This window comes from Prionailurus bengalensis, chromosome D4 (assembly GCF_016509475.1).
Source record: "Prionailurus bengalensis isolate Pbe53 chromosome D4, Fcat_Pben_1.1_paternal_pri, whole genome shotgun sequence".
In the NCBI taxonomy this organism is placed as follows: Eukaryota; Metazoa; Chordata; class Mammalia; order Carnivora; family Felidae; genus Prionailurus; species Prionailurus bengalensis.
Window position 1 is genome coordinate 69,999,752 of NC_057359.1, and position 26,597 is coordinate 70,026,348.

At 39.8% G+C, this 26,597-nt stretch overlaps 1 protein-coding gene across 3 annotated transcripts in view; it reads right to left on the bottom strand.

Moving 5' to 3' along the window:
• Window positions 1-26,597, bottom strand: part of TMEM245 (transmembrane protein 245) — a 101,279-nt gene that overhangs the window by 25,325 nt on the left and 49,357 nt on the right. For all 3 annotated transcript variants that reach the window (XM_043567193.1, XM_043567192.1, XM_043567194.1), the window contains 5 exons: window positions 24,148-24,238; window positions 17,066-17,164; window positions 14,729-14,860; window positions 10,866-10,988; window positions 10,591-10,736 (listed from right to left, as the gene is read on the bottom strand). In XM_043567193.1, the coding sequence (XP_043423128.1) occupies window positions 10,591-10,736; window positions 10,866-10,988; window positions 14,729-14,860; window positions 17,066-17,164; window positions 24,148-24,238 (591 nt within the window). The remainder of the gene's footprint in view (window positions 1-10,590; window positions 10,737-10,865; window positions 10,989-14,728; window positions 14,861-17,065; window positions 17,165-24,147; window positions 24,239-26,597) is intronic.

Here is a 26,597-nt window from a genome sequence, read left to right on the forward strand (position 1 = left end):
AGCAGGCTCCAGGCTCTGAGCTGTCAGCACAGAACCGGACGCAGGGGCTCGAACCCAAGAACCAGGGAGATCATAACCTGAGTCGAAGTTGGACGCTTAATGGATTGAGCCACCCAGGCACCCCACATTATGCAGCTTTTTTAAAAATTGTGGTAAAATATACATACCAAGCAATTTGCCACTTAACCATTTTTAAGTATATAGTTCAGGAGGGTCAAGGACATTCACACTTTCTTTATGTAGCTTTTGTGTTGGGTTTCTTTAATCTCGTTCAATATTTTGAGATTCACCCACATGGTTATCAGCACTTTGTTCTCTTTAACTGCTGAGGTGTCCATTATTTGGATATAGCACAATTAGATTATGTAATCACCAGCTGATGGACATTTGGGTTTTTCCAGTTTGGAGCTACTGTGAATAATGTTGCTATGAACACTTGAGCAGAAGTCTTTGCATGGACATACACCTTCATTGCGTTTCGGTAAATACCTAGGAATGGAGATGCTGGGTCATACGGTATGTTTTAATTTTATAAGAAACACCAGCAATTCCTTTCATCTCTCAATTCAAAGAGAGTGTAGAGTCCATGGACAATCAGCCCGAAGTCACTGCCTGCTATATTACACCACATCTCCCCAAGATGTGAGGCTAAATTTAATATTTATAGTATTATGGGGGTGGATACTGGCAGAAAGAGCAATTCAGCTCGTGAAAAGCTAACTGACAATGCATCTGAAGCCCCTACTAAGTGACCCAGTGGTACACTAGGTGCCCAATAAACAGTAACTATTTTTGGTGCTATGGTATTTACTATTTCTTGAGATCAGTATGTTTCATTGATGCTCAGAGTATTCTGATGATGAAGACTCTAGAAAGTTGTAGTGCAAGAGCTGAGTGTTCCTGAAATAAGAAGGTAAGGTCAAGAGACACTAATGTTTGCTAAGTACCCCATGTGGTAAACTGAGTAACAGCCCCACAAAAATGTCTACATCCATGCCCAGGCCCTATGAATATGTTACCTTATTTGGCAAATGGGACTTTGCAGATGTGACTGAGCTAAGTAAGCATTGTGAGATCAAGGTGATTATCCTGGATTACTGGATTGGCACAATGTAATTACAGAAGTCCTGATAAGAGGGAGGTGGCTGATATAAGACAGAGGTGATGGATGCACAAATTGTGAATATATTAAAACCACTGAATTGTACACTTTAAAATGGTTAAAATGGTGAATTTCATGTGTATGCATTTTATCCCAGTAAAAAAAAAAAATTATAAAAAGAGGGATGTAGGAGAGTCAGAGTTACAGAAGGAGACATGAGGACAAAAGCAGAGGTCAGAGAGAAGGAGACATTTGAAGACACTACATTGCCAGCTCTGAACATGAAGGACCACAAGCCAAGGAGTGCAGGCAGCCTCCAGAGGCTGGAAAGGGCAAGGAAACCGATTCTCCCATAAAGCTTCCAGAAAGAACACAGGCCTGCTGACAGTCTAATTTCAGGCCTTCTGACCTCTAGAACTGTCAGATAAAAAAAAAAATCTATGTGGTTTAAGCCACTAAGCTTATGGTAATGTTAGAGCTACAATCAGAAACTAACACAATCCAGTATGAGCCAAGCACTGCGTTACATGCTTTGTCTATGTCGTTCCATTGACTCCTTGCTGGTGCCTCTGATTCATCCGGAAAAGAGACGCTTGGGGCACTTGGGTGGCTCAGTCAGTTAAACATTCGACTCTTGGTTTTGGCTCAGGTCATGATCTCACAGTTTGTGGGTTTGAGCACCATGTCAGGCTCTACAAGGAGCCTGCTTGGGATTCATTCTTTCTTTCTCCCTCTGCTCCCTTCCCCATTTGTGCACACTCTCTCTCTCTCTCTCAAATAAACTTTAAAAAGAGAGAGAGAGAGAGAGAGAGAGAGAGAGAGAGAGACTGACTCTTGGTCAAAAATCAGGTAAATCTGTTAAAATCTTTTCTCTAAAAAAGAAAAAGAAGAAGAAAGTTCAAAATGAGGGTGAGGGTGGGAGGAATGGTACTGAGCCAGTCACAGTTAAAAGGCGAGAAAACTATTCTGGGAATTGTTGTATCGGTGTACTAGATCACTCTGGTACACTAACTCCAAATCCAGTCACCCAACTCACTAAAGATCAAGATGTTGGATGAAGATGTATTTTTGGTATCCAGATTCCTATTCTATATTACGAAGATATTCACCTGCAGGCCAAACATGTACTTAATTGTCCTCAAGGCCAAGAGACCACCAAGAGAAGCCTGGGCAGCTGCATGACACCTGCATCTGGCTCTGGCCAGGGCCATTATTCGATAGTGGCTATCCTAGCTGACCACTTCCAAAAGGGGACTAAGGCTCAGTATACCCATCCCAAGGCAAACTGGGGTCCTAATCACTGTATTAGAGTGAAACGTTCTGCAAAATAGAAGTAGAACATGGGGAAAGGGGAGAGGAACAGAGCAGCAATGAAAGATGCAACAGGCCACATGTGGCGGCCACAATGTGTGTGTCTGTGCCTTGCTGGTGCAACGCTACGTAGAACTCTATGACCCACTCCGCACCCAACGCACTGGCTTTTAGCCAGGTGGATGCCTATCGTGGGAGCTAGTACATCCGAGTGATCTAGTGCACAGATCCAACAATTTCAAGAGGGTTGTTATTGCCTTTTCACTTGGGAATAACTCGGGCCCTCATTTTTTATTCTTTTTCCAGCCTTCATTAAAAAAAAACATGAACTACACTCCCAGTTTAAAAGATTTTCTTGATTTCTGACCAGCGGACTCTTTCCTGGGTGAATGAGGGGACCAGACAGGGGATCAATGAAATAATACATGCAAATGTGTAAGTCAGGGTTTGGCACAGTGGGTACTCAGCATATGTCAGTGTAGAGGATGGACAAAAGAAGGGACAGAAGTGAAGGCCATTGGCCTGGAGGTTAGGAGACCGCTCACAGAAGGAACATATGAATGAAACGTAAGAGTGTTGAGGAAGCAAACAGTCAAGAACGCACTCATAAATGAGAAACGTTAGTGAAGGCAAACAGGACATGGATTCAGCAGGAAGAACAGGGCAACGGGGCCACAAGAGCTCTGGCTCTGTCACCCACTGCTCTGGAATCCCATTCTATCACTGATTAGTGTGGCATGATCTTCAAAACTGTACAACTTCTCTGAGCTTCACTCTTCCTAACTGTCAAATAGAGACAACATTTAACTTCATAATGTTGGCATTACGGCAAGCATTCACTTCATAACGGTATGATGGACATTAACACTGTGACTCAAGTGGTAAGCTTAGTGACTGTTGCACAGTAAGCATGCAATTAAGTTGGTGCTTTCAGAGAATTGTGTCACTATTACCAGGTAGCATTGTAGTAAGGCTAAAAATAACACACGTGGTAACTTTCTCTTTTCTCCTGGCGGTTTTTGGAAGAAAACCAATCTTTGCTATGTGCTAAAGGGGTGCAGGGTACAGCAAAGCTGAGAGTGAAAGTAGCATACCACAAAGTTTTAGACTTAAGTTTTTTAAATTATAAGGTACCGATGAAGCTACCGGAGCAAAAATCCAAAATACTGAGTGTATAATCACTCATCTCTCAGGTTCTCTGGAACCTGAAATTCAGAGACTGGGAATTGTTCATTTTCATAATCTAACACAACTTCATTTGACACAAAATTAATGGCATACACAATACAGTTTGAACGGGTTACCAGAAATCACTAGTTTAATCAATGCAGGCACATTTATTCCTTATAATCATATCAATAAAAGATCATTCTCTCATTTCATTCACTCAATGATGTCAATCCATTAATCAACACTTTTTAGATATTCAAATTCAGTAAGCATTCTTCTATCTTGCCATCCAGGAAAGACACTATGATATACTTCACCAAATCTCTTGTAAAAATCACAAAAGCTCTGGCTTGTGGCATTTTTCTAAGGGTGGTTACATATGACCCGTGCCAGGTGAATGCATGGTGCCACTGGAAATACCCTTCCCTTTGTAACTATTCACAACCATATGATCAAGCATCTACTATGGAAATTTACAGGAAAATCTGCATCAAATTCATCAGGCTATAATAGGTATGTAACATTAGTCTTCCTCTACTGTCTACTTCAATCCTCTCTCTTGAATAGAGTGTTTGCCTGTGCTCAGTCTTCTGGGACCTCTTTTTTTCCAGTGATTCTTCAAAACTCATTGACATTATTCTCCAACTGCATCTCCAGGCTTTCCCAGCACTCAGCAATTTAACAGAATCAAATTCAGAAGACACTGGATGCTCTTTTCTTCCCATGTTTTGGTAGCTCAGTTGAGCTGGCTTAGCAGGTCTGATGTAGCTCAAGGGATGGGACTGACACCAGCCACAGAGGTGGAAGCTCCCTGCTTTCTAACAAGGTCACATCCTCATTCAGAAAGCTTCCACCGTTAGACAGTCCTATCTACTATACACAGAGCCATAAAGGGCAGGGTTCCCTTCAACTGGAAGGCAGGCTACAGGGCATCCAATCCAACGGGGGTCCCTAAACATACCTCTCTGTGAATAAAAATTCCAGATTCATTCACAATCAGTCTTTGTCTAAGTTTTCCCCTAATAAACACTATTGTGCATTTATACTGTACGGTACTAAAGATGTGTGTCCATGCCTCGTTTATACAACTGTATGACTGATCCTTAAACAACACATTTGAACTACACTAGTCCACTTACATATGGATTTTTTTTTTTTTTGATACGGTATTGAAAATGTATTTTCAGGGCACCTGGGTGGCTCAGTCAGTTAAGCATCCAACTCTTGGTTTGGGTTCAGGTCATGATCCGACAGCTTTGTGGGTTCAAGCCCCACATCAGGCTCTGTGCTGGCAGCATGGAGCCTGCTTGGGATTCCCTCTCTCTCCCTCTCTCTGCCCCTCCCCCACTCACACTGTCTCTCTCTCTCTCTCTCTCTCAAAATAAGTAAACTTAAAAAAATGTATTTTCTCTTATGATTCTCTTAATAACATATTCTTTTCTCTGGCTTACTAAACTAAGAATACAGTATACAATAAGAACAACATACAAAGTATGCTTTAACTGACTGCTTATAAGTAAGGTTTCTAGTCAACAGTAAGCTATTAGCAGTTAACTTTCTGGAGAGTCAAAAGTCCTATGTGGATTTTTGGCAGTGTAGGGCGCTGGTGTCTCCTAACCCCCACATTATTCAGGAGTCAACTGTATATCTAATTTCTCTGCACCAGGGGCTTGAACTGGTTTCAAGCGCCTGGTTAAGATTTAGTTCTTAACCACCTCTCTCCTCACTCTTTACAAACTCTAAGATGAAACTGTTAACTCTTACAAGTTTGCTAATACTTTCCTTCAACTCTTAGCCCACTCTCAATTCTGACCAAAGGGGTGTTCTTGGGAAGAGAGATGGCGAGGAAGCTGGGTTTGTTGTTACTTTTCTAAAAGGAGAAAACTGGCCAGACAACCCAGGATTTGATCAGATGATCTGCTTTTGCTGGAATTCGATTTGAAGCAAGGAGGGGGTTGGGGAGAATGATAAGCCACAGTCAAGGAGCTCTATGCCCTCAGAGGATACAAGACTCTAAACCAATAGACAGGTAGCGTCCACGTGTCTAAGTAAGAAGGAAAGAAAGGAAAGAATCCAAAATCAAATTCTGCCTGCTCCCAACATTTCATTACACTGGTTCTGCCCTCTTTTCTTTCTAAAGGTCAACTAGGAAGGCTATCAGATTATTGTTCCCTTAGGCAACAACAACAAGCGTCACCTTACCAATGTTCTGTACTGCCCCTCAAGAGAAGGCCAGGTAGTAGAGAGGGCAGGCCAGCTTCCAGAAACACAGCATATAAAATTACCAATCGTACATAGTATCCCCCAGCTCTTTTCATTACTACCTAACCTCTCGTGAAGTTACATCTCCCTCCCTTTCCGGGGTCATCTGTCCCAGAGACCCAGCTCCACACAGTAAAAAGCACAGAAACCTGGTTGAGACTGGATTTCCCTGTTCCAGAAGGGAAGGTCACGCTGTACGCACAGAGCTAGCATGCTGCTGAGAAGCACAGGGAGAAGCCGCTTCTGCGGAAACCTTCCATCCCCACTGGGAAAAACAGTGAGTCACAGTCACACACAGAAGGGTACAACAGTGGCATCACATTAAATCATCTGGAATCCTTGGCAGTAGAAATATTAATTCAATGTTTTTATATCATTACTACATGGTTTTGTGTCTTTGACAGTGCCTGCTGATAATGGATGCTTACTCTAATTAAAAAGTGAACAGTATATAGGCAAATAGCAAACATTTGTATCTCAACACTAGTTCTATTACAAGGCTATTAAAATTAATTTAGCAATTCTTTAAAGCATCACAATGAGAAACTAAATACAAGACAAAGTTTCTTAAGGTCATTCCTTTGGAAACTTGATGTAAAGGTTTAGAATTATTAGACCAATCTTTAATCAAGTAGGTTAAAAAGGCATTCTTTTTACTGAGTTGGTTATTATTGAAGAACTCCAGCTAATATGATTTTCCCAAATATGCATAACAGATTGTGTCACTCTATTCCAGTGTTAGGAGAGCTAGCTCTTCGAATAAATGAAAATACACTCTTACAGCTTTAAACTCTTCCTTACACATTTTAATTTAAATAAATGTTTATAACCTTAGATTCATGAGAATTTCTTTGCAACGAATATTTGTTTAAAGTCAAAAATGGAAATACGGAATTACTGAATGATCAGCACTGATTTTTTTTTTTTAACCCAATACCTTTAATTCTCCATAGTTGGAGGGATAGAGGTGAAAAGTACATTCATTTTCCAAATTAAAAAAAAAACTCAGTACATACATTCTCCCATCTAATTCATAAGGAAGACTCCCACCCACTGACACTGAAAACCTGTAATCCCACAAGCAAGAGCCATACCCGTGTGCATGCACTCATGTGAAAATATCACACACACTAAATTGCACTGAGGCCGTGACAACATGCAACTTAGTAATGTGCAATATCTCCACCAGAGCAAGCAGAATGGGAGCATCGGGGAAGAAGGATGTGATGCAAACATTCAGGACACGACATGCTCTAAAGGGACAAAAATGGTTTGGGGGTAGGGGATGCATGCCACTAACTGAAAAATTCATGAAACGAAAACCCAAATGAACACACAAACGTATTCAATTTCGAAGAACACTTATTCAGATCTGAGAATCCTAACTGAGGTTCAACAATTCAACGAGACGGTGATCATCAAGTAGCCACATATTTCATAAGGCAAAGCTTCAAAAGCCAAGACACTGCCACTGCCTGGTCATGCAGTTAACTCCCAATTTCAATTCCACTTTTAACTTATTGATGGATCATATAAAATGAGTTGAACGATTTCCACTTGACTGCAACACTGATGATGACTAATGATTGATGTTTATAAAATCTGAGATCACTGATAATTTGTAGACTGAAGTGCCCTCTGAGGACCGTATAATAACATTTTCATAAACACTTGTTTAATATTTTTCCTCTTAAAATCTTTGTCCGTGAAGAAACATATTCCATCTTGAACACAATCCTTCAGAATGAAAAATGTGACAAGAGCTCTAAAAACTAGAACTTACTATTATCTTACATATGTAAGAAGGTTCTACAGAGGCATCTCTATAAAACCTGTACATTCCAGGTCCTGCATCTGACCCAGGAAAGAAAGAGATAATAAGCACGGAGACTGCTAAAAATCGTCTGGAGTTATAATCTTTAATTCACATAACTTGATATAGCCGTGGTTACACAAATGGGCCAGACAAATTAACTAGTCTGTACTGTAGTTTTCAATTTTGAGAGCCATTAAGATTACAGTTCTGGTACTGAGGGTTTAACTTTTTCCTATATTAAAAACATGATAAAATATGGGGCGCCTGGGTGGCTCAGTCGGTTAAGCGGCCGACTTTGGCTCAGGTCATGATCTCGCGGTCCGTGAGTTCAAGCCCCGTGTCGGGCTCTGTGCTGACAGCTCAGAGCCTGGAGCCTGTTTCAGATTCTGTGTCTCCCTCTCTCTGACCCTGCCCTGTTCATGCTCTTCTCTCCCTGTCTCAAAAATAAATAAAACGTTAAAAAAAAAATTTTAAATTTAAAAAAAGACATGATAAAATAAATGGGTTTTGTACTAGTATGCTTTGGAACCAAGACATGGGCTACTGTTACAGTGCATACTTAGTCTGTACAATCCCAAGAAAATAAGGCAAATCTAATTTGTAAAAAGGCATTTATTTCTTATCTCTGTAGATGACCACACTCTTTCTAACCTCAAATGCCCTTGTGGGCCAAAGACCTGAATTTTTAGCCGCCAGCCTCATGTGACTATTTAAACAGTCTTAACAGTACCACAAAGTTAAGTCATCATCTTCTGCCTCAACCAGCTCCTCCTGGAAGAAGGCATTGTGGTATACCGGAAGGATATGTGCTTTCAATCAGCTGGACCGACGTGCAAGTCACAGCTCCGCTTACCAACTCCAAGCAACGATGACATTAAAGTATTAAGTTTAAAACAAAGGAGTTGGCATATTTGTATGAAAACAAAAGTGACTCAATGCCAGACAGACAGAGGACAGTTGACCAGCGGTTCACTCTAAGAAAGCCGAACAAGAGAAAACTCAAGAACTGTGATTTAAAAACAGAAAAGCTTTTGTGAGAACAACAGTCAGTGCTAATAAAGGTTACTTCAGGAAAATGAAGTATCAGCTTTCTTGAAGTTCTTAATGGGACAAGGTAGATATTTTTCTGTAAGGCTTGGCTTAAGTTACACTGACTGAAAGGATTCTGCCAGCCTTTGATAGGGTTGATTCACTAGTTTCATCCTACTGGGAAGACTGAAGGTTATTTTTCTTTCTGGTCGAGTTATTTACACAAACTTCTTTAAGCCAGACAGATGTCACTTAAACTAACGTGAATTTATTGCTAAGAGTTTTCAGCATTTTATTTACTCAATAAAGATGATAACCAATGGTTGTGCAGGCTTAAAAGGAATGCTAAAGCCAGCAAGTGACTTCCCTGAAGATAGCTTCACCCTGAAAACTGTTACAGTAGATGATGCACTCCCAAACTTGGAATCTTTACATAGATGGCCCCATGTGGATACCCAAGAGCACCAGAGAGGATAAGGGCATTTTTAAAATTCTACCTGATGGCTAATAAAGGAAGCAAGATATTGAAGACTTTACCCAGGCCTTGCTAGTAGGAAAAAGAAAGAAAACCCAGCAAACTTTCTAGGAAGAATATATTTCAAGAACATGTGTGTTATTTGAATGTAACTAAGGTTTTTCAGAGACCAAAATGGTATCCTCAACCAGTTATTAAATAAACACAATGAAGAAATAAGCCAAGATCAGTCAGAGAGAATTATCCAGTCAAATCAAGATTTCTGTGGAAGACTAGTTCAAAGCAATGCTATTTTTTATAATAATTTTTTCATGTTTTATTTTATTTATTCTTGAGAGAGAGAGAGAGTGAGCGCACACAAGAGAGCAGAGGAGGGGCAGAGAGTGAGGGAGACAGGGAATCCCAACCAGACTCCACACTGTCAGTGCAGAGCCTGATGAAGGGCTCAAACTCAAACTGTGAGATCATGAGCTCAGTGGAGATGAAGAGTTGGATGCTTAACCGACCGACTGAGCCTCCCAGGTGCCTCCAAGCAATGCTATTTCTTAAAAATAAGTGGAAACATAAATGCCAACCAATGATTCACTATTCAAAATAAGTTTAAGAACACCTGGCTAACAACTTATTACAAAAAGAAACTCTAACGGATGATATGAGGATTTAATTTGGGTATAGCTATTCATAAGCAGTAAAAATGTAGTAGAACTCTAACAAGTCCCAAGCAATAAGAGGAAAGGGTAGGGAAGGAGCAGAGCTAGGTTTGAGCTGCAAAAGGCCTTTCCCTACCTGAAATGACAAAGAGGAAAAAGGAGGGCAGAAGGCAGTGACTTGGAAAGAGCGTATGAAGAAAAAAAAGTTGAGGAATCATCTCATTCAAAAGCCCAGCCTGCAATACATGGACCCCAGAAGACATGGGAAGTTTCTGGCCAGAACCTGTGATGCACATCCAGCCCATGACTTAAAAATAACCAAAATCTTTGCATTTCCAGTTTCCAGGCTAACTTCACGCAAAGGGCACAGAGCCCAGCTGCAGAGGGAGAGAGGAAGAAATAGAAAGACCATTTATTCTTCTGCCGGGACAAAGCCGCAGTTCCTGAGCTCTAAGAGAAGGGGGAGGTGTATGCGTGGTACAAGAGGGGTTTCTCCCCAGCAAGCGACATGAGCTGCGGTGGGAGCAAGAGCCTGCACGGGGCGAGGGGGCTGTAGCTCACAGGGCTGACAGCAGGATACCGAAACTGAATTTTTCTTCTTATCGAAACTTGCGCTGCTCACATTATTCTCTCAAAAGGAAATTAAAAATTTTGAAAATATCAGGGTCTGTCACTAGTTTTGCACTGATTATTAGAAAGGCTCAAGACTGAAAACAGGCTTCTCACAGAAAGCAGTGTCTAAAGGAAATAAGAATAGCATAAATCTTATCCCTACCTGATAGCTTCTTCCACAGACTGGCCAATAATATTAGAAGAAGGACCTGGCTGAGATAGTGGTGTCAGGCTTATCACCCACTTCACTGGCTTGTAGTACTCATCACTGGAACTTAATAGATAAAATAGTGTGGTCAGGAAAATTATCTGCAAAACAAAGGACAGTATCTCCTAAAAAATCACATTTGGAAACTACAGGAAGGAAACACAAACAGAACCAAGAAAACGCTTCATTGAAGAAGGAGAGGTAACATGCTCTTATCTACATGTACATACCAGAGATAGCACAAAATTGAGAAGGGCCGTCCCGCTGTAGAAGAGGATGGTCAGGAGGGTGGTGACCGTGGTGAAAAGCAGGCTCACGTTTCGGCTCATGACAATCCACAGAGACTCTAAGATCTGATGAAGAGGGAAAGCTGAACCATTAGAACTAATCCTGAGGAAAGAAGTTCCGACAGCTATCTACTCTGCTTTCAATACAAGAGCGTTAGTACCAGAAAGTGAAAAGACAAGGACGGAGTAGTATTTTATTGGGGGGGGGGGGGGGGGTACGTTATCATCTGAAAACACTTGAACGTTGAATAGTAAGGAAAATGGTTAAGAAAATCACAGTGAATCTAGCTCCAAATCATATCAGGTAGCCATTAAAGATATGTGTATCATAACACAGAAAAACATTTTATGACATAATTATAAATTGAAAATGGGGCATCTGGGTGGCTCAGCTGGTTAAGCTTCCCACTTTGGCTCAGGTCATGATCTCACAGTTCGTGGGTTTGAGCCCCACATTGGGCTCTGTGCTGATAGCCTGGAGCCTGGAGCCTGCTTTCAGATTCTGTGTTTCCTTCTCTCTCTCTGCCCTTCCCCCATTCATGCTCTGTCTCTCTCCCCAAAATAAACATTAAAAAATCATAATTAAAAAAAGTAAAACGTAGGAAACAAAAATTTTATATATAGCATGATTTTAACTATGTAAAAATGATATGTGTAGAAAAAAAAACTACAGGAGAATATGCCAGAATGCAACCTGTATAGGATCATTAGTGCAGACATGAACATTCTAGTATTTGTCTTATTAGCTGCCTCCCCTCTTGCCATCTCCAACTTAGATTCACCTACAAATACAAAAGTATCACTTCGATGATTTCACTAAAATCACAATAAATAGGATAGGGTCAAGGGCAGAGCTCTACAGCTGACTATCTTTCTTCAGATAGACGATGACCCTACTGAATTCCTTTGATCCATCACCTGTAAATTCACTAGAATCAGTTATTAAAACGGTCACTAATATATGCTAAATGCTACTATAATACACGTTAAACACTACTAGAAGAAGATGTACAGTATCTGTGGCACACCTAGATGTTTTCATTTCCTATCTTCTCAGGAACTTAAATTCCCTCTTGACAATATCTGTCCCGTGAGAGAAGCAGTGCAGAGGATACCAACTTCATTTTAAAGATAGACAAACTGAAGCTCAGAGATGTTTTAAAACTTGCCCAAGGGCCTTGGAGCTAATAATTGGAACTAGAGCTGGGACCAGAACTCTAACGTCTGGTTTTATTTTGGTGTGCCCTTTCCAAAACAGCAGCTCTGTTTTTTGTCATATGTGCAAGTTACACCATCTGTTCTATGAAAGGCCTATCCATTCCTTTCCTATCTCAAATGTATCATTTATAAAGGCGTATTTTGTTGTCCCCGGCATTTCTTGCAAACCTCAGCTTAGTCTTCACAGGAGAGCCTTTGCAGGCTGGTTTCATTTACAATAACTCCTTACATAATATCTTCAAAATGCCTTGCAATGCCTACAAAAATATGCATGACTGACCATTTGACCTTGTGGGACAAAGAATGGATGAATAATACCACTGATTCCAAGAAACAAACCAACAATACCCTTATTTGTGATTTTTACATGCATTCTTTTGGGGGCTTCTGGCATTTTGGAATTTTTATTAAAAAAGTTTTTAAATAGTTTCTGGGTCACCCTGATAGGAAATACTCTGTGACAATTCTTAAGAAATTAACTGAAGACATTAATTGTAGACTGGTAGTCTCCAACAACAATCAAGTAACATTTCTGTGTACCCAAGGGGATTAGGAAGAAAGGTTCAGACCATGAGAGCTATCAGATATTACAAGAATATAGGCAGAAATAAAAAATCCGATCAAGGGTTGACTTCGACGCATTAAGATTTTTTTTCTGATGAGACAGGTAGTGACGTTAAAGAATGTGATTTTTTTTTTATACTTTATAAGAAAATGTGTTGATATTTAGAGGATGTACAGAAAATCAGTGAACCAATAGTCTAAATGACCAGTGCATATTACAAAAGCATATAAGAGTAAAAGACCCATTTCTATTCAAGACAAATCAATGGACTTCCATGTAAGGCAGTACAAAAAAGTTTATATTGATATGGTTTCAAATTCCACACTGCAATTAACATTTAAAAAGTACCATTTGTTGAGTTTTGGTGTAGTATCAAAGAATAGCCACAATTATCTGAAAAGGCTATTAAAAGACTCCCCTCTTTTCCAACTACGTATCTGTATGAGGCTGGATTTTCCTCAGATACTTCGATCAAAACAATGTATTCCGATAGACTGAATGCAGAAGCAGGTATGAGAATCCAGACATTAAAGAGATTTGCAAAAAAGTAAAAGAAAGTCACTCTTCTCACTGAGTCATTTTTTGTTTTGGAAAAGAGTTATTTTGCAGATGCAAAAAATGTGTTAATATATAATGTCATTTTTTGTGAACTGATAAATATTTTAAAGTTCTCAGGTTTAACTGCTAATACAATAATAATCCACAGAACCCACGTGAACAAACAAAAACTCTGGAATCCTCAGACCAAGAAGTTTGACAACCACTGGACTAGAGAAAACAGATTATCAAACACATAAACTCTTAGAACTGAAGGACATGAATTTCTAGATTTAACTCCACACTGTGATAGCTGTATTAGGTGAGTGGGAAGAAGGGCAAGTGTGAGTGCAGGGATTGGGGGAGGAACCGAAAGAGCTGTAAGAAAACCCCACAGGTGACAGAAGAGAGCACTGAGGGACTTCAGAGTCACATCTTTATCTTCATCTTCCAAATTAGGAAGCCAAAAGATAATACCTAAAGTTACAAAACCAAGAAAGACCAGTATAAATATTATTTTGGAAATTTAGAGATAAATACCAGAGAAAGCTAAAAGAATTGACAGCTGTTTCCAGAAAATGAGACTGAAGTGGAGAAGCACAAAGCAGGGCACTGTCATTTTTTTACTGAAAATCTTAAACTATTATTGACTCTCTGCTATGGTCATCTATTAATAGTTTGATAAAAATTTTAAAAAAAAATCTAGCATTGCGGGGCACCTGGATGGCTCAACCAGTACAGGGTGCAACTCTTGATCTCAGGGTTGAGTCTGAGCCCCACACTAGTTGTAGAGATTACTTAAAATCTTTAAAAAAAAAAAAAAAAATCTAGCATTGCAAACCTCAACTTTTGTTAAACTGATGAAAGTCACCAGTCCATTCACAAGAAAATCCTCTCATCTCTGTGAAAAGCCACATGCCAGGACACTTTATAAAACACACTGTTGAACCAAGAGTGGTTGTTAAAACTTCAGCAATGCTGCAAGCTGTTCCTTGCTGCCTTCGACCGACCGTTAGGCAAACAAGGCAGAGGTGGGTGGTGCATGGTGGGAAAATGGGTGGTAAACAACAAGCTGAGCCTTTGAAGGACATCCAATCTCTCTAATGTAAGTGGAACCAGATTTCTATCTGCCAAAGACTTTGCACACCAGAAAGGCCGATCTCTCTCTAGTGGTCCAGCGACATTTTAGTCAGCCTAAGGGACAGATACCTATCTCAGAATCTGAGAGCCCACAACACTTCACATATGCTTCCTGATTCAGCATTTCTCGGTTACTCTCCAACCACAGAGAAGGCACCAGGGGAGCTACTCCTGAGGCCTATGGTCTTTAGACATCTTTCTAGTGCATTTAGAACTCTCAAAATGGCAAATGTTGTGGCATTAAAAACAAGGTAACTAAAGGCCTCTAAATGTGCACAGAAAACTGGAAATTAGAATTTCTATTTTTATTTCTAAGTCCAGTTTAACTAAAAATTCTATTTCTTACCGAAAGAAATGTCTCAATGTTCTCGTGAACAAAGGAAGCGATATCCTGCCAGTCCAGGATGTCTCCCAGCCAGCTATTCTGACGATTTATATGCATCTTGTGTCCTTTGTGCCTTCCAGAATGCGTTACATTCTATGGAATAAAACGGTTCAGACATGAAATCTCCAAAAGCATAAGAAGTATAAATACTCTATTTTGTTTTATGTCCACTTGAGCACTTGAGTAGTTACTCAAAGGTGAAAAACTTTGCATTATTTAAGAAATCAGCTAAGAACTTTACCTAAAGACCTAAAATATGAAATACATTTTTTCTTCTTCTTTAGATACCTTCTAGATACCACCTGTCAGCTGAGCTCAAGCACTTCCTTTTTAATACATTTATGAACAACCTTCATTTCTCAATACATATTGACTGTACACCAACACAACATTTACTTTCTTTTTTTCCTCTTTTGAGCCCCTCTACCTTTTGGGGGGTCCCCATTTTTGCTTTTTTCTTTCTTTCCTCATCCCACTCCCCTAATTATTAACCTTCCATACAAGATAAAGAAAGCAAGGGGGAGAGAGGAATATAAAGTACATTAAAAACTAGAACAATGTTACATGTCATTTATATCTCAACAAAATGGGGGATAAATGAAAAAGAAACAAAAATGGGGAGAAAAATCTAACTCATCCATATGGAAGAGAAATACATTGACAAGAATGCAGGAATAATTAAATTTGAAAGAGATATGAATAAACAAAATGACGAGTGAGGTTAAAATTAGAAACATAAGTAGGTTCTTAACATTTTGTTTCTGTTCTGACACTTTTGCTAACATCGTAGTGATATATCAACCTTCATTATGCAATGAAGACATTAGGCGTTAGGAAAGAAAGCAACATACTTACCTACTTACAAACCTATGCTTCTAAAACACTGACTTCCCTGGGCCATACAATGAAGCTCAAAAGGGGTGAGGCATAGAAAAAAAGCTGTTTGTAAGCACAAGTCCCAGAGTCAGCAGAAAAAATAGATATAACCTTTCCAATTGACCAGTTCTTCAGCAGATTACTGCCTAGGGATTCCCCAATTAGTTCTAACCTCCAGTCTTTGAAACTCACAAAAACCAGCCGGCTTCCCTCAATTCATCCCAGGAGTGAAAACAGGTCACTATGCAACCAACTCAAACTTGAAATTGAGCTTTCCTCCCTTCTACCCCAAGTTAAAAGGATGATACATACATGCTCTTCTCCTTACCATCAACCCTGTCAAAATTTACCACCTTATCTCATTCTCTACCTCCTTCCCCACTGGATAGTTATCTTCCATAGCACAGCCCCTGAGGGTCCACAGGCCCTGCCAACGCAGTATACAGTATGGCCCCATGCAACCAGCTGCTTTTCAAAACCATCGTTTTTAAATTTAGTGGTAAATGGTATTATTTTCCGCCAGAAATTCTGAAGAGTGTTATCAGCACAAGTAGCAGGTAAGGGTGATTAAAAATATACATCTCCAAACTTCTGGATCTATTTTCCTTCCTCAAAGAGACAAGTTCTTAATGTCTAGAGCTCTACTATCTAAAACAGTAGCCACTATGTACATGTGGCTATCAGCACTTCAAATGTGGCTAATCCAAAAACTGAGATGTGGTATTAGTACGAAATACATATGATTTCCAAGACTTATAGGAAAAAAAAAAAAGGCTATAAAATATTGCATTAAGATTTTTCTTCCACTGCTTATATACTGAAACAATAATATATTGGGTATAGTGATGTAAGTGAAATATTTTTAGAATTAATTTCACCTGTTTTAGCTTTTTATTGTGGCCATTAAAAAATTAACATTATATCTGTGGTTTATGTTACATTTCAACTGTACAAAGATGAGATGCTGTTGAAAATAATGAACAGAGGAGGGGTGCCTGGGTGGCTCACGCAGTGACCATCTGACTTCGGGCTAAGGTCATGATCTCACAGTTTGGGAGTTCAAGCCCTCCATTGGGCTCGTTGCTGTCTGGGCAGAGCCTGCTTCGGATCCTCTGTCTCCCATCTCTGCCCCTCTCCCACTTGCTTGCTCTCTCAAAAACAAATAAAGTATTTTTTAAAAAGTAAAACAATGAACAGAGGATGGAATACAATACAGCACAGTGACAGGCAGGTTCTGCCACGGAGATTAACCATCAACTCAAGCTGACTTTTAGTGACCTGAGGTTTAAGACCCTGTAGCTTCCAAATTTCAATAAATGACATCCAATGTTAATATCTATCTAGTCAATATGTATCTAGTCAATGAATCTGTAAAATAAAAGGACTTTATAAATTTAAAATCGAAATCATCTAATAACTTACCTTTACAAACCAAGAATGATACAATCTGTCCCAAAGTTCTAGTACTTGCTTTTCAATTACAGCAGTATTGTTCACCTTATCTCCCAGAATTTTATGAAGCTGGAAGAAATAGATATAATCTGGTTTAATATCTCAGGCAACAATCCAGTAAAATTAATTCATGCTGGGTCTTTATATTTGTTCCAAATCAAACTAAAATGTTCCAGACTATTTAATTGCCTCTAGCCATCTTATAATCTTTCCTTAAACTCTGTACTCTTCAATATTCCCAGCAAATTCCCTTGCTTTTTTTTGGCTTTTTGCTTTCCTCTATTTCTGGGTCTCTAAGAGAGCCACCTCAGGTTGTAAGAGAAAGGTACATGTGAAGCCATGATCACTGACTTAGCAAATCTTATCTGGCCAGAGACAAATATGTTGCATGTGGCCCAAGTGTTTATCCATTACACAGAAATCTCATGTTACATTTATCACTGGTGTTAAGAATTACCACAGAACGTCAAGTAAAATTTTAGGACCTTAGCTATAAACACAAATATTTCCCATAGTTTGCTAAGAGGCATCAGGTCTCAGAGTTATGACTGATGATGAGACTGGCTTCCGGGTTTGTGGGAATCAAGTACAGTGAGACAAGATAACTTTGAGGAAAGTTATTCATTATAATACGCCGCATTTTTGTTATTAAAACCATAACATAGGGGTGTGTGGGTGGCTCAGTTGGTTGAGCGTCCAACTTTTGATTTTGGTTCAGGTCATGATCTCAGGGTCATGAGATGGAGCCATGTATTGGGCTCCATGCTGAGTGTGGATCCTGTTTAAGATTCTCTCTCCCCCCCTCTGCCCCCCACCCCTGCTTGCACACTCTAAAAACAAACAATAGCATAATAGTAAAAACATTTTTTAAAAGATAAACACTGATTTGTAGTCCCACTTCCTTACCACAAATGCTTCCGTTATTCTATATCCTCTGCGACTTTTTGTGTTTATAAACATAATTTAGAATTTTTCATCACTTCATCACTTTCATCCTTACTTTTAATGGTTCCATATTAGTTTTGTTTTGTTTTTTTTTTTTAAGATTTTATTTTTCAGTAATCTCTATGCCCAAGGTGGGGCACAAACTCACAACTCCAAGATGAAGAGTTGCACACTCTACCTTAAGTTCTGATATTAGTTTATCATTACCCAATCATAGGATATGGAGATGGTTCCCAATTTTTAATGTCACAAGTAACACTGCAATGAATGTCCTTATACACAACTTTTTTTTTCTTATTACTAATAGCATGATAAATGTATAGGAATCAAAGGAAATAGGCACTTTAATGGCTCTTGCTATGCACTGTCTTCCATAAGGAGTATACCAATTAACATTTTCCAACACTGTATGAATAAACCAGTTTTCCCAAAGCCTTATGGATTGATAAATTTTTAGATAATTTAATAGCTGTGAAATTGTAACCAAATACTTTTCTTCTTCAGGTACGATACTGACAACTTTTCTGTGTTGGTTTTCAATGAGTATTTTCTTTTGTGTGGCCTACCCACACCTTTTGCTTACTTGATGCTGTCCTTACAGATATCTGAACCAGTTTTTAGACTTATTTGGTGCAAACATATCTGCCCAATGTTTTCCTCTATACTTTATTCATAAACCAAACACAAATTAGTAAATATAATAGAAGCCATTATCTTCATATAGCATTTTACAACTTACAAATGGTTTTCACCTACATTACGTGATCATTACAACCCCAAGGGTTAGGTCAGAAAAAGGTCTTTATCACCTTTGTTCTTTCAAGATGAGAAAACAGATTTAGAGAGAACCTACGACAGGCCCAAGTCAGGCAGCTAACTGGTAGAGGCAGGATTAAAAACTCTCTAGTACTCTTTCAACTACAGCATATATAACCTATGAACAAAAAACACCTAACACAGCAAATTGTCCAAAATAACTAAAAGCCACAATTAGCCCTGGTCTTCTTTTAATTACTTTAAATTTGTCTTTTGGGTATCATGACTGCCAGATACTCACAGACTGCCTAGTACCAGTTCTTTCTGTCCCTCTACTCTCAGTTTCTGAGACACCACCCCCCCCCACCCTTTAACCAGAAGAGCCCCCAGTCTAGGCTGTCCGCATAGCGGCATTCACCACAATAAAGCACTATCGCAAACTGGCATCCACTTCAGCACAGCTCAACAGTAAACAAGTCTACAATCACCAAAGCACAGCTATTATTGGTGGTGTCTGAGATGCTCTTTGCAGACGAAAGACAGTGAAGCACTAAGAGCCGTCAGAATGCCATTTGAATGCTGGGTAACTTAAGGTGAATAACCTCATCTATAAAATGGGGATGGTAAGTCAGTGGGCAGTTCTCTGTTCTCACTTTGCTTGGAATCTTAACAGCCATTTGCCACAGGCTGACCAAGTCTTTCTGGAAACATCTTCTCTCAGCCTCTAAGATAAACACAGGCTGTTCCCCCCCATCTCACAGACTACTACTCCTCCACCTTCTCTGCTGGCTTGCTTCTGTGACCTTCAAAAGCTGCTCTAAGAACCTATCTTTGGTCCTCTTCTATATGTACTTTCTCCTTAGGCCATGTCATGGGATACATTGTGTCCCTCCTAAATCCTAACCCCCCCCTCACCCTATACCTTAGAATGTGACTGTATTTGGAAATAAGGTCTTTAAAGAGGTAATCAAATTAAAATGATGTCATTAGGGTGGGCCCTAATCCAACAAGATCAGTGTCCTTATAAATTAAAAAAAAATATTTTTTTTAATGTTTATTTATTTTTGAGACAGAGAGACAGACAGAGTAGGGGAGGGGCAGAGAGAGAGGGAGACACAGAATCTGAAACAGGCTCCAGGCTCTGAGCTGTCAGCACAGAGCCCGACACAGGACTTGAACTCACAAACCATGAGATCATGACCTGAGCTGAAGTCAGTCGCCTAACCGACTGAGCCACCCAGGCACCCCTGATCAGTGTCCTTACAAAAAGAGGAGATTAGGAGACAGACACACACAGACAGAAGACCATGTGGAGAAGACACAGGCATCTACAAGCCAAGGAGGGAGGCCCCATAAGAAACCAATCCCACCAACACCTTGATCTTGAACTCCCAGCCTGCAGAACTATAAGAAAATAAATTTCTGTTGTCTGAGCACCCAGTCTGTGATACTCTGTCATGGCAGCCTTATCATACTAATACAGTTCACCTCCACCGATGGGCAGAGTAACAGGTAGAGTGAGTCTGACAACATTCAAACTTCCACCTACAGCCCAGATCTCTCCCCTGAGCCCCAGCTACGTGTGTCCAAATGCCTTTTCTGATATCTCAACTTAGAAATCTGACAGGGATCTCAAACTTCGCATGCCCCAAACAGAATTATAGCTCGATCTATCTGTAACCCACCTGACCCCCCACAACCTCCAAGATCTGTTCATCTCAGTAAATGGCACAGCTACCCTTCCAGTCAGGCGAACCAAAAACTTCTTTCCCTTTCATTCCATACCCAATCCAGGAGTAATTCCTGTCATAACCACCTCAGAAATACAAGTTAAATGTGACCATTTCTCTCAATTCCCACTTCAACCATCCTAGTCAAAGTTCTCAAAATCTCCTCTAGACTGTTGGAATAATATTCTTTTAGCCAGGGCCCTGCCTTCTCCATTCCTGCCTATCTCTCCATAAAGGAGCCAAAATGAGCTTTGAATATCCTAAATCAGGTCACATCCCTTTCTGTTTTAAATCTGTATTTACCTTTATAACAAAAATAAAATCCCAACTTCTTGTCATGACCTATGGCTAGTCTTGTTACCACATCCCCTGTTCCAGCCACGTTGGCCTTCTTTCTTTCCTTAAACCAATCTTGCTCCAATATCAGAGCCTGTGAATTTTCTATGCCCGCAACTTGAAACTTTCTTTTCCCAGATCTCCAGGGTTAGTGGAAAGATCACCTTCTCAGAGACATTCTGTGGCATTCCAGCTAAAGTATCACCCCAGGTCATTCTCTACCATGTTACCTGATCACAGCACTTTTCTATCTGAAACGGTTACCTGTTGACATGTTTCATGTCTACCCCCGCTCACCAGAGTAAGCTCCAGGAGGGTGGTAACTCTTTCTGGTCTCCTGCTTTCCCCCAGCACTTAGGACAGTGCCTGGCACATTTGTGGACTGGCTGTCACTTTCTTCATTCTAGTCATAGTCGAGAAGGGACAGGGAAAACCCATTCATGACTTATTCTCCTGCTGCCTCCAGGTACAAATTTTGGAAAAAACTTATGAGGCAGGAAGGTTAGCTCAAACAAGGATGCTGAATGAAGAAAGTAAGCTGGATTTGAGAAAACAGCAAACTAGCAGGCCTTGGTAAAACCCAAATAATGCATAGAGGATACAGGAGATAAGGCTGACAACATAGACGGGGGGAAGGAAGACAGGAACCTTCTCTGCCCATACCTAACACACCCCAAAAAAACTGTCTTCCCTTTCTGAGCATGACCTTTTTCCCTAGCTTCAGACCCTTCCACACTTTTGCTCCTGAGACCCAATTCTTACATGATTCTTAGCTGGATAAGATCTGAGCTTATTAGAAAAGCTACCCCTAGAGGGGAAGGGAAAATTTAAAAAAAAGGAAAAAAAAAAAAAAAAAAAAAAGGTTAGAGTGGGAGAGAGCCAAAGCATAAGAGACTCTTAAAACTGGGAACAAACTGAGGGTTGATGGGGGGTTGGAGGGAGGGGAGGGTGGGTGATGGGTATTGAGGAGGGCACCTTTTGGGATGAGCACTGGGTGTTGTATGGAAACCAATTTGACAATAAATTTCATATATTGAAAAACAATTCATAAAATAAAATAAAAAATAAAGAAAAAAAAAAAAAGAAAAGCTACCCCTATAACTTCAATGGTTCTTTTTTTTTAAACAACCTCATTGAGATAATTCACACACCTTACAATTCACCCACCTAAGGGTAGTAATTCAATATTTCTTGTAGTATATTCAAACTTACACAACCATCACCACAGGCAATTTTGAAACATTTTCCTTACCCCAAAAGGAAACACCATACTTCTTAGCAGTCACTCCACCATTTCCCCCAATCTTCCCTACCCCTGGAAACCACTACTCTACTGTCTCTATAGATATGCCTCTTCTGGATGTTTCATACAAATGGAATCATACGTATGTGTTCTTTTATGACTGCTTTCAACTGGCATAATGTTTTCAAGGTTCATCTATATTGTAGAATGTATCAGTGCTTCCTTCCTTTTTATGGCAGGTAATCGTATATAGATACACCACATTTTATTTATCCATTCGTCAGTCAATACACATTCAATGGCTGGTTTTAGATATTATCCTCATGTCTTCTAAATCAGGACCATGAGTATGTTACCATCTTTGTTACAAATACTCTTCTCTCTTCAGCTGTTTTTCCTTTTAGAGTCTCGAACAAAAGGTTTCAAACTTATCTTTTCTCTAAGTAATTTCTAAGGAACATTCTCCAGCTTTCCCCAAGTAGGTAGATTTTCAGAATACAAATTATATACCAAAAATATAGTAAAAAATTAAATACTATGCTTTCAGCAGAGTAAGTCAGCCAATATATTTCTAGAGGTCTAAGAGGCTTCTGCAATGGCTGGATCTTCTTCTATGATAGTTATGAGATCTATACCAATAGACTTATCTTTCACTTATTCACCAAATATTTTTTAAAGACTTCCATGTGGCATTTGATTTGGTTACCTGGTATGGGCTCAAGAAAATCAGTAACACAGATCTTTCTCTTAACTTTTTACTCAACAATAATTCCATCCTTAGGTTAGATTACTATACACAGGTGGACAGCGTAATTTCCAAGATAATTTTTTTTTGAGACTTCGTTCTTGAATTTTGAACAAGGAATCACATACCAATACTTTTTTTCTGGGCATACATCTAACTGCAACAAACCTTGTTAATCCCTAGATGATCCTAATTACTTCAATCTATTAAAACTCCAAATTACCGTCCTTCTCATAGGCACTATTGGGGGGTAGAGAATAAAAGGATATCCCAAATTTGTCCCATGGAGTCTAACCCTCACCTGCAATAACTGTGCCTTTTCCTCTATCCTTCATTTCCTTCTGCAAAGCTTCAGATAGACTAATCTCCTCAAGCAGACTCCTGTCTCCACATCTTGGCTCACAAAAACACTCCTTAATATACACTCTTCCTTCTCTTTATTCATCTAAGATATATCATTCCTTCAGCGTTTCTCTCAAGTGCCATGTTAAAGCACCTAACCCAGTTTTGGGCATGAACTTCTAGCATGCTATAGTAGAAACAACAAGGGATTTAGAATTAGTCTTCAGTTTGAAACCAAGTCTGCAATTCACAACGTGACCACTGGGAATTTACTTAGCCTTGCTAAGCCTGTTTCCTCCTCTGTAAACTGGGTGAAATAATTCAGACTACTGCAAATTTCTTGGAAAGATGAAAAGAAACAAACTAGAAATGCCAACCACAGTCACCAGCAGATAATATTTAATATTTGCTAACAACGTTTTCTTCTCCACAAATCCTTATTTGACCAATCTTAATGATCATTATTTGTGCATTAGGACAAAATGAATATCTACCTTGAACAAGAAGCAAAGGACAAATATCTCTGTTCAGGCTACTAGCACTATTTTTTTTTTTAATGTTTTTATTTTTTTTTTTTGAGACAGAGAGAGACAGAGCATGAGCAGGGAAGGGGCAGAGAGAGAAGGAGACACAGAATCTGAAGCAGGCTCCAGGCTCCAAGCTGTCAGCACAGAGCCTGACACAGGGCTCGAACTCACGGACTGTGAGATCATGACCTGAGCTGAAGTCGGACACTTAACTGACTGAGCCACCCAGGCGCCCCACTAGCACTATTAAATACAATCATCCAGAAAGTTTAATTTCATTGTACATTTCTTGTTGTCTGGTAGATTTAAGCCTATTTCAAAAACAAACTATTCTAAACAGAATCTCCATTTATACTTTATTAAAGCAGTAAGTCCTACCAATGAAGAACCTACAAAGAGAAAGCCACAAAGAGAGGCTCTTCCCTTACCTTGTGGGTTATCCACTCTCTTCCATACTGATACACGTTGTTAGCCGCAGAATTGAGGGCTCTTTGGACTACCTGAGCTTCAGGAAGCCAACTAATTTAAAAGAAAAAAGAAAAAATTAAAAACCAGCACATTTTTAGTGTACTGCACCAATAACTCTTGGAATTCAATGTATTTAAACAATCATTAACTGACAAATTATTGATCAGTTATCACACATGGCTACAAATGAATCATATGTAGGAAGCCTTGACTTCCGACCCTAATGCTTATTTCTACCATTTAGGATTCCCTTCAAGCTTTCCTTAGCTATTAGACCCACTCTCCCCCACAAACTCCCTTTCATTCTGCTCTGTCCATACATGCATCTGCCTTATTCAGCCTTTCATTCTGCTCTGTCCATACATGTATCTGCCTTATTCAGCACCAGCAGAAGTGGTTTTGGGACACTGGGATAGTCAGTACCTGGGCAGAGGTTCTCAATGTGTGGTCCATGGACCAGCAGCATCAGAACTGCTTGGAAACCTACTAGATATGCAAATTCTTGGGCTCAATTCCAGATCTACTGAAAAAGAAACCGGGCAGGGGCCCAGCAATCTGTACCTTAACAAGCCCTAAAAATGGTTCTGATACATGCTGAAGTTTGAGAACCACTGGTCTAAGAATGTGAAAAACTCAGAAAGAAAACAAGAAAATTAAGAGGGTGAATCATTGTTTTCAATTTCGTACTCACTGGAGATCTTTTTAAGATATGAGGACCTCCTGAGCAGCATTTCAGCTATACTAGGAGCTCCATCTACAAGCTTTACTCCTTGTGCTTTGAGAGACAGACTCCTCACTTCCCTGCTAACTACGCAGGCTGCATCATCTGCCTTAATCAAGAATATGTTACATATACTCAATGTTTCCTCAACAAGAAATATCTTCATATATTCTTTAAATTGTACCTCAAGAGATTGTTTACTAGAGATGTTGACATTCACAAATATAATAGTCCTGATCTCAACTATACATGAGTGATGCCCAAAGGCCAAGGCAAGCAGTAACTAAGTACTTTCCTGAGGCCTAAATATGACACACATCACAAAGCTGGCTTATGGGAAAGAGTCAAATAGTGAGTCAAGTCAAATCTGCAATGTTCACAACTCACAGCAGTTTTATATACTTGTAGTAATTTATATAGTAAATCAGAAGTGGTAACTTGCGTGTGTGTGTGAGTGTGTGTGTGTGTGTGTGTGTGTGTGTGTGTGAGAGAGAGAGAAAGATGGTCATAAACAGAAAACCAACTGCCACTACAGCCACAAAGTAATGATGCCTAGGACAGCAATGATCTTTAATCAGAGCAAAAGGCATTCTGGATACATTAGAAAGTGGAATGTCAGGGCACCTGGGTGGCTCAGTCAATTAAGCATCTGACTCAGTTCAGGTCGTGATCCCACAGTTTGTGGGTTCAGGCCCCACATCGGGCTCTGTGCTGACACCTCAAAGCCTGGAGCAAGCTTCGGATTCTGTGTCTCCTTCTCTTTCTGCCCCTTCCCCACTTGTGCTCAGTCTCTCAAAAATATATAAATGATAAAAGAAAATTTAAAAAAAAAGTGGAACATCAAATTAATAATGGTTTCAGCCTTTAATATTAACCAGTTCTTCCTACACTCCAAATAAAATATTTGTGAAACTTTCGGCAAATTCTCAACTATTTCTCAGCAAGTAGGACAAAACTTGCTATAACTGTATTTCTCAGCAGGTAGGACAAAAAGAGATGATTACAAATATAATAAGTATGTGAACAGGAAACTGGGATCTTTAAACACAGATGGGATTTGGGAGAAATTAAGTACTTTTTAAATTATCCTAGTATTTACAGGTTCATCAGTGCTCTGAAGGGAGCTGAATGTTTTCAATTAACTGGTAGTACATTTCATGGGGAAAATTATAACCTGTAGTGTTTTGTTTTTTTAATGTTTGTTTATTCTTGAGAGAGAGGCAGACAGAGACAGAGTGTGAGTGGGGGAGGGTCAGAGAGAGAGGGAGACACAGAATCCCAAGCAGGCTCCAGGCTCTGAGCTGTCAGCACAGAGCCCAACGCAGGGCTCGAACTCACAAACTGCGAGATCATGACCTGAGCCCAAGTCGGATGCTTAACCGACTGAGCCACCCAGGTGCCCCATAACCTGTAGTGTTAAAGTAGGAAGATTGACAGAAGTATCTGAATAGATCCTTAATGACTAACAACCATCTATAAGGCCTGATAAACTCTTGCTGGCTACTGTGAAAACACTTTGCCAACGTCATCACACAGGTGTCCTAAGAGCTCCAGATGAGAGGAGAGCTGATGTGAGGCTAAGTCAAAGGTCTTGGCTCCATCCAGACCTCCTCAAAGTAAGCACCCTGTAGGAGACACAGGGCCAGAAACACCTGAGCAACTCTGGCTGAGACAAACTGGGATGTGCTT